At 38.4% G+C, this 15,489-nt stretch overlaps 1 protein-coding gene across 1 annotated transcript; it reads right to left on the bottom strand.

Moving 5' to 3' along the window:
* Window positions 1-1,269: 1,269 nt before the first annotated feature.
* Window positions 1,270-15,074, bottom strand: CISD2 (CDGSH iron sulfur domain 2). Its single transcript, XM_041757658.1, has 3 exons — window positions 14,836-15,074; window positions 3,746-3,960; window positions 1,270-2,271 (listed from the first exon to the last, which is right to left on the bottom strand). The coding sequence occupies exons 1-3, from the start codon at window positions 14,936-14,938 to the stop codon at window positions 2,182-2,184; spliced, it is 408 nt and encodes a 135-aa protein (XP_041613592.1). The 5' UTR covers window positions 14,939-15,074; the 3' UTR covers window positions 1,270-2,181.
* Window positions 15,075-15,489: the final 415 nt, after the last annotated feature.

Raw genomic sequence — 15,489 nt, 5'->3', positions numbered from 1 at the left:
TAATATGCTTTTATAATACAATTTGTTTAATTACTCATATGAATGAATCATTAATACCTCAAGCCTGCTCAACAGTTTTGAATACCTGATATTTATGTAATGGTGGTGCTCATTTGCTGATTAAGGCGAAGAGCAGTCCCCTGGGTAAGGAAAGGCAGGCCTCAAAGACATCCTATGACAGTAATAGTGTTGTTTCTTAAAAGTTCTAGAAACCCAAGACTTGTATTTCAAGAGCTGTTATCTTCTGTTTTAACAATTCAGAAGCAGTTATTAGATAACCATTTTTTAAAGTAGATAAATTCTGTGAATTTACAAGAGGAAGTGACAGCCATTAATAATGCTTACGTAAAGGGAGTCATTAAAATAACAGCTTGCTACCAGCCCTAGGCTTCTGAAAAATCTGCACAGGTAGGAAAATATTTGGACACAGCTCTTTACCATATTTCAAAAACTGAAAATGAGGGGAGCAAAAACTATTCTGAGAGTACAGTCCTTATACTTTTGGGGTATTAAAGTTACCTTTTATGAGATAGTTTTCAAATCTTTATATAGTTTAGTTGACAAAATTTAAAGTTGATAATTTCATTTTAGTCTCCACATTTTAAGGAAATTTTAGCTTCTCCTGTGAAACCTAAGTATGGGAACCAGTAGAATACACATGTTGCTGTGTGGCAGTAAATATTTTAAAGAAAATATTTCATGACCGCAGACCATGGATATTCAAACTTTTGGTAAGGAAAATTTTTCCCAAAGTCCTATGATCAACTATGGAAAAATAATTGCTCCATCTGATAGTGAAGCCCCTTAAGAGTGTTAAAGAGAAGGTTTTAGGAAAGAACACCCAGAGCCATAGTGACAGCAGTGGTATATTTCTACCTCTTTCCACACAGGGAGAGATTAACTATTTTATATATATACCTTGTAAAACTTCTCAAAACCACAACTAAATTTCTAACCCTAACTTTAAAATTCCTGTTAGTCATGAGAGTCAAGAACACACAATAGAACCTACTGACATAATATGCAATAAATTACAAATGTACATACTGGACTTAGTGCAATGTCTCATATGTACATGTGGTAACTATTAGCTTTGATTATTATTGGGAGAATTAAATGTTTGCCTCCTGTACCTTTTTTTTGTATATAAAAAAGACACAGTAAACTGACAGGATGTACCTTTAATAAACAGACTTAAGGACAGCTATTAATATAAGAACTGTAACATACAATAAAACTAAATAGACCATGGCTAAAAAATTACACAAGTTTTAAAGATTCTCCAATAAGTTTATTTAGCAAACTTTCTTTATTTTACGTTTTATTGGATTATACTGTTATAAAGAGAAAAATGTATACGATTTTGAATCACTGAACCATTTATCATTTTAATATGAGTTCAGATATACTTTATTTCTAATTAACCTTCAAATTGCAGCAGCTCATGAATTTAATATAGGTATTCCTGCCATTCCATCCCACCCTGTCACTGAGTCAAAGAGTTCATGATACATATACAAAACACACACCTAAAGAGACACAAACAAGCCTTTGTAAAGTAAACACATTTTTTTTTTTAATAGTGTAAATAACTATTCCTTTTTGGAACTTTCTATATCCAGTTCATGTCTTTTCTGAAATTGGGATATTCACACTTTAATTAGACATAATGTTTATAAAGCAAAGCATTTATCTCTTTGAAAACTCAAGTAATTCTTGACAGCAATATTTTTCTTACTGATCTGAAAAGAACAGAGTGTGGAAGGCCAAAGAGGAAAAGTCACTTCAAATGATCAGAACAGAAGACTGAAAAATAATATGTTTAATGTAGGGAGAAAAAATTTAAGTGTAGATTCCATAGAAAATATTGATATTCAAAGGAAGAGCTTTGGACCCACTGCCAAAAACAGATTTTTCTCAGTTAATGAAAACCAAGACATTGTCTTTGAAGTAAGAATGAAAGGGTTGTACAATTTAATTTCTATATAAATGACCGTTAGAATACACAAAGTATCAAATATAAACAGTAGTGTAGAAGAAAATAAATTGGCAGAAATAATTACTCAACCAGTAGCAATAATTAAGACTACCATTTAAAAGATCTTCTATACATAAAAAATGAAAAAATATTGTTATAGAATTTTACAGCACACAACTTAATTCAATCCTAATTCATTACTATTATACTTCTTTCTTCTTCAGTATTAGTGGGCCCACATTATCTCCTGTCAATTCATTGTGTTTATTATGTGAACCATCACAGGCAGGAAACTAGAAAGGAAAAAGAGTTACAAGTGTTATTTTAAAAATGATTCAGTAAGTAGGAATATTTGTGAAATGCTCTTACAAGGAAGTACATAACTTTGAAGAAAAAATTATCAGATAGCTTTCCTGAGTAATGTATATTCTACATCTAACCTAACTACACTCCAATATCACAGCAAGTTTAATAATTTTAAATAGTTAATATATTATTTGATATAGATTTTTTGGATTATTTTTGATTATTCCAAGAGTCAATAAAACAGGTTTAAAGGGCGATCAAAATAAGCTCTTGTTCTCTGTAGAGCTCCAAATTAGAACTCCTCTCTTCACTTATTTAAATTTGAAAAGAATGTACCGTTGAACCTTGAACAACAGGTTTGAACTATATGGGACCATTTAACTGTGGATTTTTTTTCAATAAACACAATACAGTACTGTAAATGAATTTTCTCTTCTTTATGGTTTTCTTACTAACAATTTTTTCTGTAGCTTACTTCATTGTAAGAATAAAGTATGTAACACATCTAACATACAAAATAGGTGTTAACTGACCTCATGTCATCAGTAAGTCTTCTAGTCAACAGTAAGCAATTAAGTTTTGGGAGAACCAAAATATATTATCTCATGTTTTCCTACTATAAAACTCACACATACTGTATAGTTTTTGAAAAAATTTAAAATGCATATTTAGAAATTCACTCATAGATAACAATAATCCAGATTTTGAGATATTTTTTCCTATGCATTTTACTAAGTGTATTCCTTTTTTAAAAACAAAATTGGGATCAAACTGTACTGTGCTTTTCTTAATAACTACATCATGCTCTCATGTCATTAAAATAGTCTTAAAAACATGATTTGTAATAGCTTCCTAACATCCCATAATTTATATTATACCATAATCATTCCCATTATCAGACACTTAGATTATTTCCAAAACTTTATTACAAAAAAAAGTTGTGATGAATGTTACTATACTTAAAACTTCAAATAACCTATGATCATAGTACTAGAAAACAAATCTCACCAGCTACTTATAATACTTATCACTCCATACTTATTTCCACATTAAAAAACACCCATAATTATAGCTGCCATTTATTAGCTCGTCTGTATATAAGGTACTGTACATACATCTCACTACATCCTAAAAAATGTGTATGATATTGACATATTATAAAAAAAAAAAAAAAACCCTGAACTGAACATCAGAGATTAAAGATTAAGAAACCTGCCTAACCAAAGTCACACTATAAGTGGCGGACATCAGCTTTGAAGCATAAGATTTCTATCTTTCCTTGCACTGCTGTAACTTTTCTCATGTAGATAAGTACCCAACATAAAATGCAAACTTTAACTTAGGAATATAAATTTTCAGTACTGAATACTGCGGAAAAATCATCTCAAAGAACCTCAAAACTGGGACTTAAGAACAACTTTAACTGCACAATTTTAGAATACGTGTAAGCATATATCTTACCGTCTTAGAACGCCAACACCTACAGTAAGCTGCTTTAGTGAGACACAAATCTTCAATGTTTATTTCATTCACCACTTTGGGATTTTCCTTTTGTATTTTAAGATTAATCAAGCTATCCTTCTGTTGTTTTTTCTTCGGGAGGAATGGACGAATTGCAAGGTAGCCAAGTAGTGCAAGTACACCGAGGAAAGGCAGTAACCGAAGCCATTCTGAAACTGAACATGCACAGATTTAACAGTACTCTCTTAATAGAGCTCAAACAGCACATGTCGTCCTTGGGCTTATCCTTTACTTGTTCTTTACGTCTCATGTTAATCTCTTACCTAACTTATCTATAACATAACACTATGCATAAATAACACAATCAAGCTACCTATACCTGAGACCACTTTGTTTTATTTGTGGGCTAACTTAAGACTTGTAAAACTGGAACACAAAACTTTGAGAAATAGATCCTGTGTCAAATATCCTATTTTACTATCCTCACACTAAGTATATTTAACTTCGTTTTTATTTCAAGAGTAATGATCACCATTACAAAGTTCAATGTGTGACATATTTTATAGGTTTAGAAAACATTTCCGCCATGTCTAAAATCATACAACAGGGGATGCCAGGGTAGCTCCGCGGTGGAGCATCTGCCTTCGGCTCGGGGCGTCATCCTGGAGACCTGGGATCAAGTCCCACATCGGGCTCCCTGCATGGAGCCTGCTTCTCCCTCTGCCTGTGTCTCTGCCTCTCTCTCTCTCTCTGTGTCTCTTATGAATAAATAAAATCTTTAAAAAATAAAAATAGGGCAGCCCGGGTGGCTCAGCGGTTTAGTGCCACCTTCAGCCCAGGGCGTGATCCTGGAGACCCTGGGATCGAGTCCTGCATAGGGCTCCCTGCATGGAGCCTGCTGCTCCCTCTGCCTGTGTCTCTGCCTCTCTTTCTCTCTGTGTGTGTCTCTCATAAACAAATAAATAAAATCTTTAAAAAAACATATCATACAACAGAATATCAAAAAATGAATATTTTACCATTGATTTAGGATTCCAGATAAAACATGTCTTCAATGCTTTAATTTACATTCTTGTAAGACATAGTGATTCCGAAAGAAATGTTGTCTGAACAGACTGAAATTTTCATACACTGAAAATTCTCATTATTACATACATCTTATTCCCTAAGTGTTCATTAAATGCCTTCGGGAATACTAAATACTGCCTCAGGGGGGTTAGGGAATATAAATAAATAAATCTTTTTTTTTTTTTTTTTTTTTTTAGCTGCAGGTGAAGTTTATTAAGGCAATGCGGAAGCTCGGCAGGTACGGGAGGCCAGGCAGGCTGAGCCCCTCTGCTCTCGGATGGGCCTGGGTGGCGCTCCCTCCACCCCCTCCCCGGGAGAAATCCAAGTCCATCAGCTAAAGGCTGATATCCAGGGCCCTTGATAAAGAAAAAGAGATGGGATATGTATCCCTGGGTTTAAGAAAAAAAGAAATTGAGGGCACTGAGGGCCTCCTAGAAAACTTTTCCTAGAACCCTCCCTGTCTTGACTGAGGAGGTGATGCTCAGGATACGCTTCCTCTGAGCGCAGAGGAGGGGATGGACAGGTCGATTTGCAGCTCCCCGAGGGGGCAGCTAAGATGGGCAGGGCGGAGCGGGGTGGGGTGGGAAGGTTAGGGACACATGTTCCAAAATGGTCCCTATGTCTATGAAGACAAATACATAAGGAAACCAAGATAAACATTTCAGCATGCAGTCAGTAAATGCTGGCTAGCGCTGTGACTCTGTGGGGCTCTGTAGAGAATCCTTTCTGTTCTTAAATGTTATCATTTGACAATCTTCACTGAGTACTTAACTGATATCTTGCTAAGCACTATGTAGAAATAGCATAGTCAAGAAAAAGAAAAACTAAAGATTATGTGCCAAGGCATGCTAATGAATGTTAACAATAGACTATGCTAAGAGTACAACTGTATTTTATTTAACTCTTTTAAGCTGTGTTATTTTTTTAAAGATTTATTTATTTATTCATGAGAGACACAGACTGAGAGAGAGAGGCAGAGACATAGGCAGAGGGAGAAGCAGGCTCCTCACAGGTAGCCTGATGTGGGACTCGATACCAGATCCCAGGATCACGACCTGAGCCAAAGGCAGATGCTCAATCACTGAACCACGCAGGCATCCCCGTATTTAAAATTTTGTCTGCTCTTTTCTTGGTAAAACTACTTCCCAGAGATAATTGTTCTACCATGCAAGTATTAAAAGACTGGCTTAATACAAACTCTTCCAAAATGCAGGAAGCCCGATGCGGGACTCGATCCCGGGACCCCAGGACCACGCCCTGGGCGTGAGGCAGGCGCTACACCTCTGAGCCACTCAGGGATCCCCCCAAAATGAAACTATTTTTGATACAACACCAAGCCAAAGGTTTGTTATTAGCTCTAAATGAAACAACCTATTTATATGCTCCATGTATAGAACCTGCAAGAGTGCCTAGCACAGAGAAGATACATAATAAATGATAACATTTATTACTAGAAGGGAGGTTGGTAGCAACTCCTTGCAAACTTAACTTGATAACAGTATATAGTTGAAATCTTTGGGAATATGACAATGTTAGTTGCCAGAATGAAGCTCTGTAAGGACAAGGACTTTGTCATGTTGGCTGTTCTATTCTCATAATCAAAGTAGAGATACTTCATATAGATTCTTTTAATGAACTAAAGTTCTGGAAATGAACTGTTTCTCCGGGAGAAGGGGGTCTGCCCGGGAGAAGGGGGTCTGCCTATGGATCAGTTGTCCAATATAGGAGCCACTAGCCACACTGCTTTGATTTGTACCTGGGATTTTATTTTAAACAAGTATGGTAAGATGACAGACGAGACAACTGAGTTGAAAGTAAAGTTTATTGTTTCTAATTCCCAAGAGGGGGCACACCATGCCACACAGGACAACAGAGGGAAGTACCAGCTTTGGTCAGGAGGAAGGTAAGAGGAAAGCAGCAGCACAAATCTTTACTGTGGTTTCCATCAAAAAGGCAAAGGAATAATTTCTGTGGGTTCTGGGCTATAGGGATGGTCTGCAGTTGTCTAGTACTTAGCCCTGGTGATTAGGGCAGGAGGAATACAGGCGTGGTATGTGAGAGTAATATAAAGGTGACAGTTGGTTTGCATATGAAAAGTGAGTTCACAGGCAAGTTGTTTACTATCTCTAGGAATTAGCTACTCCTGGGAAGGTGCAGGTTCTTCTTGGCCCCAAAGTGTCAAAGCACCATAAAATATAGAAAATAAAAAACATGATTAATACACATATACAGCTATTTACTTTTAAAACTCAAAATTGAATTTCTAAGACAAACTAGTCACATATCACCAGCTAAACAGCGACATATGACTAGTGGCTACCATATCTGACAGCCCAGAGAACACTTCCATCATGTTTTTTGGATGGCACTGCTACAGACCATTATTTCAATAAAGTAACATCTCTGTAGTATGGCAGAGCTGCTTTGACAGCTTCAGAACCCATCTCTTAACGTACCTGAAGGCACCCAAAGCTACCACCTAGTAGCTGCCTTTCAGTGTTCTTTGCAAAGGTATTCCTTCTGTCTTTCTACCTCTAGTCTATTGGATTAATTTGTGTACACCCTTTAAGGTTAGGGTCAAATATTGCTTTCTCCAGAACCCTTCCTTGATATAACAAAGCAAAATCGATCACTTTTACTTCCAAGCCCTTTTTCATCGTTTATCACTCTACTGTCATCTGCTTATAAATTTGACTCATAAGCCTATAAGAAAAGGAGCTACATATCACTCTCCCTAGAGCAAAGTAGATACCTCCAAGGTGTTTCATGAATGACTTAAATAAATGAATGCCCAGCATAAACGTCAGTCCCTTTCTCAATCACCACAGAGTACTATGACTATCGATTTACACTTATCTTCTAGATCAGGCAATGAATGTCTGACATTGCTATTGACCCCAACACCTAGTAAAATATTTTGTAGTAGTTATTCAATAAATATTTATTAAATGTAGAGTAACTTTAAGTATTATTCTATATTACAAAGTTTAAAAATCATGAAAGGTTAAATGAGTCCAAGTCAAAAAGTAAATAAATAGGAATTTAAAGTTGAAAACCTTCACTTAGAACTGGTGCAGCCACTCTGGAAAACTGTGTGGAGGTTCCTCAAAGAGTTAAAAATAGACCTGCCCTACGACCCAGCAATTGCACTGTTGGGGATTTACCCCAAAGATTCAGATGCAATGAAACGCCAGGACACCTGCACCCCGATGTTTATAGCAGCAATGTCCACAATAGCCAAACTGTGGAAGGAGCCTTGGTGTCCATCGAAAGATGAATGGATAAAGAAGATGTGGTTTATGTATACAATGGAATATTACTCAGCCATTAGAAATGACAAATACCCACCATTTGCTTCAACGTGGATGGAACTGGAGGGTATTATGCTGAGTGAAGTAAGACAATCAGAGAAGGACAAACATTGTATGTTCTCATTCATTTGGGGAATATAAATAATAGTGAAAGGGAATATAAGGGAAGGGAGAAGAAATGTGTGGGAAATATCAGAAAGGGAGACAGAACATAAAGACTCCTAACTCTGGGAAACGAACTAGGGGTGGTAGAAGGGGAGGAGGGCGGGGGGTGGGGGTGAATGGGTGATGGGCACTGAGTGGGGTACTTGATGGGATGAGCACTGCGTGTTATTCTGTATGTTGGCAAATTGAACACCAATAAAAAATAGATTTATTAAAAAAAAAAGAATTCTGTTTAAACTAAGAAAAAAACTTAAGTACCCTCAGGAAATATAAAACCCCACAGACAGATTAGGTGATATGATAGGTGAAGATACAAAAATTACAAGACACAGTCCCATTCCAAAGAAGCTTTTCATCTAGTATGGAATACAGTTCTATAAAAAAGGATTACAGTACTGTATAATATGTGTAATTATAAATAAGCAACACAGAAAAAGACATGATTAACTCCGCAGGGATGAGCAGACTAGAGGATCTGGCACCTAACCAGGTTTCTGAAAGATGAGTAAGAGTATAGGAGTCCACAGGCTTATGGGAGGAGGGACTACATTTCACACAGAAGAAACAGGATAGGCAAAAGCACAGAGATATAAGGTGCATGAAAAGTTTAAGGAAGTAAGCACCACAATACTATTGGAACAATGAAATAGGAGAGGAATTGTAGAGGTGGTCAGGTCCCAGATGATAAAAATTAACAGGTAAGTAAAATCTATTTGGTACATAAAAGGGAACTATTGATATATCTGAATACTAATATAACTTCATTTATGGAAAACTTCATTTATGAAATCAGATGGAATTATGGTATCAGATGGAAGATGGACTGGTAAAGAGACAGAGGGAAGAGCAGAGAGGGCCACTAGTTGGAGGACAAGATGCAAGACAATCAGTTAGAAATCCACTGAAATAATCCTCCCCCGCCCCCGCAAAATAATGGAAACTTAAACTAAGGCAGCGGCCATTAAAGACGACAAATGTATCCCCTAAAACTGCCTGAAGAGAAGATAGTCTAGAGAGAGAGAGAGAGAGGCAGAGACACAGGCAGAGGGAGAAGCAGGTTCCATGCAGGGAGCCTGATGTGGGACTTGATCCCGGGACTCTAGGATCACGCCCTGAGCCAAAGGCAGATGCTCAACTGCTGAGCCACCCAGGCATCCCTAGAGGAGATAGTCTGATGCTTTCACTGGGAACAAAGTGATCAATCTTCATTGCCTTAAAACTTAAGAACCACTAACTTAGGTAGTAAAATCAACAGGATTGGGTGAGTGGTCAAGTATGGAGCATCAGGTAAATGGTAGAAGTGAGGCTCCTTCATGATTCCCAGATTTCTGGTTTCACTATCTGGATGGATGGAGATATTGGTCTGTAATCTAAAAACAAACCAAAACAGAACGTAAGAAGAGCAGTTTTAAGCAGGAAAAGACCAGTGTTGTGTTGTAGAAGAAAGGAAAAATATGAGGTGTTGACATCCTTAAAGAGTGTAAGGGAGAAACTAAAGGCCAACAGTTACCAGCAAAAAAATTAGAGATACTGCTGGATTTCACAAGTCACAGCTTTCTTTAAGACAGAGTGAAATAGACCAGTGTAGAGGCTGCTCTGCAGATCCTAAAAGATGCCAACTCCCCCTGCTCCCTCATCCCAGAAAGACAAGGAAAAAGAGAAAAGATACCACTGAGAGCGCTACTGGCAGGGGAAGTGCCTTCCTCAGGGACAGCTTTGTTTCATTTAGGGCAGGAAGGTGCATCTATGAAAAATTATGAAGTAGACAAGCCAGGAGTAGAAGAAAACAGTGTGAGAGATCAAGGTTTGGGGGGGCAGATGTAGGTATTTTGGGCTGTAATTAGTCAAGTACAGGGAACTGGCTGACCTCAACTAAAAAGGCACCCAGTTAGTTAGGCAGCATTTTGCTTATTCATTTGAATGTAAAAGGCTTGAATTTCCTTAAATTTTTCCTTTATTTCAAATTTTTCACTTCAGAAAGACCTTCTTCCTCTATCAGTGAAGTGTTCCTACTTCCATTTTTTAAAAAAACACCTAAGTTTTCTAAGTTAAAATAAAAAATCAGACCACATTAATACTAAAATACCATGCAGGGTTCTAAATGTGTTTTGTAATATTCTATTTCCCACTGTTAAGATAAACAGACTAAGAAGGTAGAGTGAAAGAACCAGTACCACCATAGAAACAAAATGTACATAGAAAAGAACATTTCAAAACAACCTGAGTAGCAAGCAATTTTAACATAAATTTTTTGAAAGTTCAGACATTGTTAAAAGTATCTCCTCAGAGAAATAGAATTCAGCTTAAGACAGGGCAGATTCAAATAGCTACCTATCACACTTACTCCTGACCAAGATATATAAACAAATACTATGATAAAGACATTTGTAAAAAGTACATATAGACACACATGGATCTCAAAGAGGAGTTCTATCCTAAGAAACTAGGGTAGTCTTTTTTGCCTTCTCAAAAGCTGGCATATAATGATACCATAAAAATAATATTGGGAACTTGGTTCCTGGTAATAACATATTTTCTTGTGTATCATTTTCAGGTAAGATACAGAAATGATTTCTATTTCTGAATTGTAAAAAGAGAAAGTAAAATATTTCCAATGGATGGTTTTGCTATTACCACTTAAACTGTTCTCCACAAAGGCTAGTATAATCTTTAATTCTTTAATTACACTGACTTTTATATATGGTTGGTTTAACTACGAAGAGGGAAAAAACTTTTATAACTTATAGGAACTATGTAACTATTTCATCAAATTCACAAAAACAGTTTAAAATAAAAATTCTTTGATCTTTTAGAAATAGTCTCTATTAAAAAAAATAGTCTCTATTATTTACATATTAATAAATGCAACTTTCTGGGTTTGAACTTAATTTCTTATACATCCTTACTGAGAAAACTCACCTTTTGTTCCATTTCTTAAAAAAAAAAAAAAATTCTGGTACATTTTACATACAATAAAATAAGAGAACTTAAGTGTTTAGCTCTGAGTTGTGACAATTAAATATACGCCAGTAGCCTCAAGTGAAAATGTAAAAACATGCAAAATACTCCCATCACCCAAGAAAGTATTCTCCTGTCCCTTTCTAGTCTATTCTCCCACCACTGATATTTATAACCAAAGCTTTTTCACTCAACATAAAGTTTTTGAGATTCATCTGTGGATCAGTAATTTATCTCTTTTTATTGCCAACCCATATTTCACAATGAATATACTACAATTTTTTTATCCACTCTCCTGTTGGTAGATATTTTGGTTGCTTCCACTTTGGGGCTATTATAAATAAAGCAGGTATGAACATGCTTGCAGAAGTTTTCTTATGGATATAGGTTTTCAACCCTGTTCCACTTCTAAATTCTTCGTTCAAAATTGGCCCTTTCTGGATAAACAGAGCTAATGCCTTTAATCCTGTCAGCTCGGATGTGTCTGTGTTACTCTGGAAAAGATATTGATCATCTTCGGATTCACTGCTTTATCTTTAGGAGCAAAACCCTTATGTTTCAAAGAAGCAACCAGGGTCAAGGAGGGAAGAGCAATTATATTTAAAGTTCCATAGCAAGCTTTTAAAACTACAAGTAGACTGTTTCTGATTTTTGAATAGGAAGATTTTGTTGTTCTATTTTAAAAGTTTACACAACAGGGAAAGCTTTGTTAAAGGTCAAATTATTGGAATAGACTATATTTCAAAAGTGTGGAATCACACAAATTTATCTTAAAAGACTCACTGTTAAACATGTGACCTAAACAAAAATAGATAAGTTGTTTCTAATAGATAAGGACTGTCTGTAAATACTGTAAAGTGATTAAGGATCTCCAAGTGTTTACTAAGAATGCAGAGTCATCATGAGAGGGCCAATTACTTTACAAAAAACCGCTAGATCTAAATAGGGAAGAAAAAAACAGGCAATAATAATGTAAGCAATAACTGTTCTAATTTTCACAAATAAAAAATGAAAACACTTTTGGTGTCCTAGACATTTTAAACAATTGCTGAAAAGTTATCTTCCAGGTTTTTGTTTCAACAAGTGTCTAAGTATGGATTCTAGAAGTAAATGTAACTAGCTATTACAATCTACTCTGAAGGGAAGACTCAGAGTGGAAATTGGTTGGTAGAACTTTTCTTCCACAATGTTCCAAAACAGATTCTTCAACTGTTATCTTGTCATTGTCCTTTTTTTCATACAGCAGTTATTACAAACATGCTAATACTTCCTAGCAAATAAACAATACAATGAGAAATAGAGTGTAGACACACCTAATGGAACTTAAATATATGTTTTTAAGACATTTATCAGAGTTGTCACTAGTTCTGAGAATCAGTCCTCAGTTTAAATATTTAACAGCTTTGAAGAGGAAGTTACTATATATATTATTGATTTAAGGGAGAAAAGGTTTAGATTGGGTTTCCTTAATGTCTTTAATGGGAATTAAATATTTGTTGACAGTAGAAATCAAGAAAAAAAAAAGCTTCTAAAAATCTAGTCACGAAATCATAGACATACCTTCTATCTGTCCAACTACAGTCTTATTTACAGAAAACTGAAATTAACATAAAACCAGCCACCATTAGAATCAACGCGTAATTCAGGTTTCACTGGGCTGGGGTGGGAGTAAGAAGACTTCTTTCTTCTTGACTTTAAAAACTTGTCAGTTAATTTGGGCAAATTATTAATATAAGTTGGCAAATGGGAACAAATGTCACAAAATGATCACATTCTTTTGAGCTCCTATTGCCAGGTGGTACCGTTTTGGTGAATACATTCAAGTGCGTAATTCAAAGGAGGAAAAAAACTCCTAACAATTGGTTCAAGGCTACTTACCACTGAACAGTGTGAATAAAGTACATATATATACAAACATTGCAAATTTCCAACTGCAGAGGAATGGTTAGGCCTACAATGATGTTAATCTAAAATAGGATTATATAGTTGTTAGAAAAAAGATGAGGAACACATTAAAATATGTAAAGCACTAAAGCAAAAGCAATGATAAAGAGGAAAAAAGCATCAAATTTTTATTTAACTGCAGAAAATCTATTAGAATAATAGGATCAAAAGAGGATTTTGATGTTTATAAATACTTAACTTGAAACATTTTCATTTTATGTTATTTTTATGCTGCTTCTGTTTAGATGTTTCTTTTAATGTCAATTATTCAGTTACCATGCTTTCTATTCAATGACATGCTTCCTACCAAGCCATAATTCAAAGAATCTCTAGATTTGGAATGTCATCTAGTTCATCTCATTGAAATCTACTACCCGACTCTGCCTTTAAAATATATATACATACATATATATGTGTGTGTATATATATACATACTCTTAAAAAAACAAAACCACCTAACAGAAGCCTTACTGTGTGTTGGAGCTGAAATCCATCTCTAAATAATCTTCACTAATTTGGTCCTAGTTCTGTCTTTTGGTCTACAGAAAATACAATTTCTTCTTCTTCCACCAGCAAGCCTTCCAAAAGCTGTGTTTTATGTCAGCTACCATAGAACTCCACACTGCTCCAGGCTAAGCAACCCTATTCATCTCAAAATTATCTTAAATTCATGCTTCATTCCCTGACATTCAGGACAGAGGAGTTCAAAGTTTGCTGAATTGATATGGTTCCCCCCGCCCCCCCACCATCCCAATCAGTCTCAATCTGGTTTACAAATACCCCAGTCAAAACAAAACAAAACAAAACAACACAACAAATATCCCACTCACACTATAACACTCAAAACCCAACATCATCTTCCAAGTGTTGACCACATTCAACGAAAAGAAAATTTTCGTCCTTTAGATATGAAATCCTGAGTTGTGGGTCCTTTGCGGGTTTTTTTGTTTTGTTTTGTGTGTGTGTGTGTGTGTGTGTGTGTAAAGGCGGGCTGTTAAATGCGGCATGTCACATATACTCCCTAAACCGTACTAGCTAGCCCCCGAACGCTCTCTGGCGAACTCCTGTTTCCTCACGTTACCTTAACCACCGCCAGGCCCACAGTCAGGGAGTTGACCTCAAAGGCCTCCGGGGCAGCGCAAGTCTTCCCTACGGGAACGGAGGTCCCTCTCCGACGTGGTCACCGAACAAGACTGCCAGACAGCTCACTACGGCGTGTGTCTGCGTTTCTCTCCCACGCACACACGCTCACACGCCATGGGTCAAACCCCGCCGAGAGCTCGGGACGTCTGATTCACAGCCCCTCCGCTAACCATGACTTATCCTACTCTAACATAAACAAGCACACTGCGGCGAGCGACGAGAGATGAGAAGCCGCGGCCCGCACCCCGTCTTCCGTCACGGAAAGACACGGAAGAGCCGCTAACGCGAGGACCAGAGGGGGACTCCCGCGCGCCCCACGGCGGCGGCGGCGGCTGCGGCTGCGCCTGCGCGTGGCCCCGCCCTCCGCGCGCGGGGTCACGGCGTAACGCGCCGCTCGCCCAGCCCCGCCCCGCCCCTCGGCCCGGGGGATGTTAAGACCACCCCCGGCTCCCACCTGGGAAAACTTGCAAGGATGGGGGACTCGCTGGAGGCGGGGGTTACCTGTGAGCCGGGCGAACCCGGTAATGCTCTCGGGCACAGGGAGCCGCTTTAGATACGCCGGGAGCTGCACCTTCACGATGCGGGCCACGCTCTCCAGCACCATCCTTGCCAGCAGCGTCCACTCCCCTCCCGCCTCGCGCCTCAGCTCCTCCCGCGCCTGCGCCCAGACGGGAAGCGGGGGCGGGCGGGCGTCGCGGCCTGGGTCCCGCGGCGGGCAGGAGGGGGCGGCGCCGGGGGCCCCCGGAGGAGTGGTTGACCTGCTGGGCGCCGATTGGCGGCGGGCGAGTGACGTGCGTGCGCCGCCCCCGCCGCCCCCGCCCCCGCCGCCGAGGGGGAGCGCGCGGCCGCGAGGCGCGGAGCGGCGGGAAGGGCTGAGGAGCGAGGCCCTCCGTGGACTCTGGATGTGGCAGGGGTTCTGCCTGCACGTTGGGCCTTTTACAGCTGTAGACCCCGGAGGCCGGCAGAAAGGATACTGTGTCCGATGAGATAAAGCATGTGAGAGTGCTTTGTAACCGGAAAGTGCCTTTCAAAAGTGAGTTTCTCCTGGAGTCGCTTTTCCCTTGGGCCTAGTCTGGTCTCGGCCCCTTCTTCCCGGAACCGGTTTGGGGGCCGTGGCCCCAGGATTGCACACTTCTGAGAGCACCCTCCCCTTCT

Source organism: Vulpes lagopus, chromosome 6 (assembly GCF_018345385.1).
Source record: "Vulpes lagopus strain Blue_001 chromosome 6, ASM1834538v1, whole genome shotgun sequence".
Classification (NCBI taxonomy): Eukaryota; Metazoa; Chordata; class Mammalia; order Carnivora; family Canidae; genus Vulpes; species Vulpes lagopus.
The sequence above is the reverse complement of the archived record's forward strand: the minus strand, read 5'-3'. Positions and strand labels throughout refer to the sequence as shown.

Bases quoted from the DNA above. Each gene is read 5' to 3' on its own strand.
- CISD2 (XM_041757658.1), bottom strand. From the start codon at position 14,938: ATGGTGCTGGAGAGCGTGGCCCGCATCGTGAAGGTGCAGCTCCCGGCG. The intron at 3,961-14,835 runs GTAACCCCCGCC...GTGCATGTTCAG, and splicing joins CGGGTTCGCCCGGCTCACAG to TTTCAGAATGGCTTCGGTTA. The intron at 2,272-3,745 runs GTAAGATATATG...TTTCCTTTCTAG, and splicing joins GGTGTTGGCGTTCTAAGACG to TTTCCTGCCTGTGATGGTTC.